General features: G+C 44.3%; 1 protein-coding gene across 1 annotated transcript in view; it reads left to right on the forward strand.

Moving 5' to 3' along the window:
• Nucleotides 1–139: 139 nt before the first annotated feature.
• The window catches only part of SARC_06894 (hypothetical protein), a gene marked incomplete at both ends in the record, with an annotated part of 3191 nt that continues 2193 nt past the window's right edge, over nucleotides 140–1137 (forward strand). The window contains one exon of the mRNA XM_014299177.1: nucleotides 140–459. Within this exon, the coding sequence (XP_014154652.1) occupies nucleotides 140–459 (320 nt within the window). The remainder of the gene's footprint in view (nucleotides 460–1137) is intronic.

A 1137-nucleotide genomic window follows, 5' to 3' on the forward strand; every position in this document is an offset into this window, starting at 1 on the left:
TATCAAGGTCACTTTTTTTTCCGTGTGTGCGTACACCAACACGTGCACTTGCCTCCTTGCCTCCACACCCTTACAAGCTGCTTCGAGTTTCTATTGATGAATGCTAAAACCTCATAGTGACATGTTACTTAATTGCTTAATGGTGAACTGTTACTTACAGGTTAGACGAATCTTGTACGGTTTGGGGTTCGACGACACCGCGCAGACGCGCCCTATCAAGTCGTTCTCTGGAGGGTGGCGTATGCGTATCTCCTTAGCCCAGGCGCTATTTATAGAACCAGATCTACTCCTGCTGGACGAACCGACCAATCATCTGGACTTAAATGCCGTGCTGTGGCTGGACAGCTACCTACAGAAGTGGAAGAAAATGTTGCTGGTAGTGAGTCACGATCAAGATTTCCTGGACTCGATCTGTACCGATTTCCTCAATTTGGAGAATAAGAAACTCATCAACTACAGGTGAGGGGAAGGCTCAGTGTTCCTGTGCTCCGATGCAGCACGCAACCTGCTTGATTGCGTTGATTGTAGTATACACTTGTGACATATGAGTGTGATAATAGTATATGTGTGTGCGTATGTGTATGTGTATGGATTAGGTGGGCAAAAGCCTAGTTGGTACAGGCAGGGTGAATTGCGTGCTGAAGTGCCTGGTTGTTTCTATGGAAAGTGTTGAGGTCGAAGCTAGTTCACTCTGCTATTAGCTATGGAACGCGTATACCTGTATGTAGGAGTATACGACAACATATACATTCTATTCTATAAAACAAGCCGACCCACGCACACATATATTCATATCCACTATATGATAGTGTTTGTACCTATGAATTTGTTGTTAAACACCCAAGAACTCATGTTTACTACGGTTTGTGTTACTGTAATCTCAAGCACAAGCACACTGTACGTGAGCGGTCTCACCCACACCCACAATATATTTGTACACACACATCTCACACACACATGTGACACACACACTCACACACACATACACACACACATACACACAGATACACACACACATACACACAGATACACACACACACACACACACACACATACACACACATACACCCACCCACACACATTTTATCTCTCTCTCTCACACACACATACTCACACACATATTCGCACATACATACA

This window comes from Sphaeroforma arctica (assembly GCF_001186125.1).
Source record: "Sphaeroforma arctica JP610 unplaced genomic scaffold supercont1.516, whole genome shotgun sequence".
NCBI classification, from domain to species: domain Eukaryota; class Ichthyosporea; order Ichthyophonida; genus Sphaeroforma; species Sphaeroforma arctica.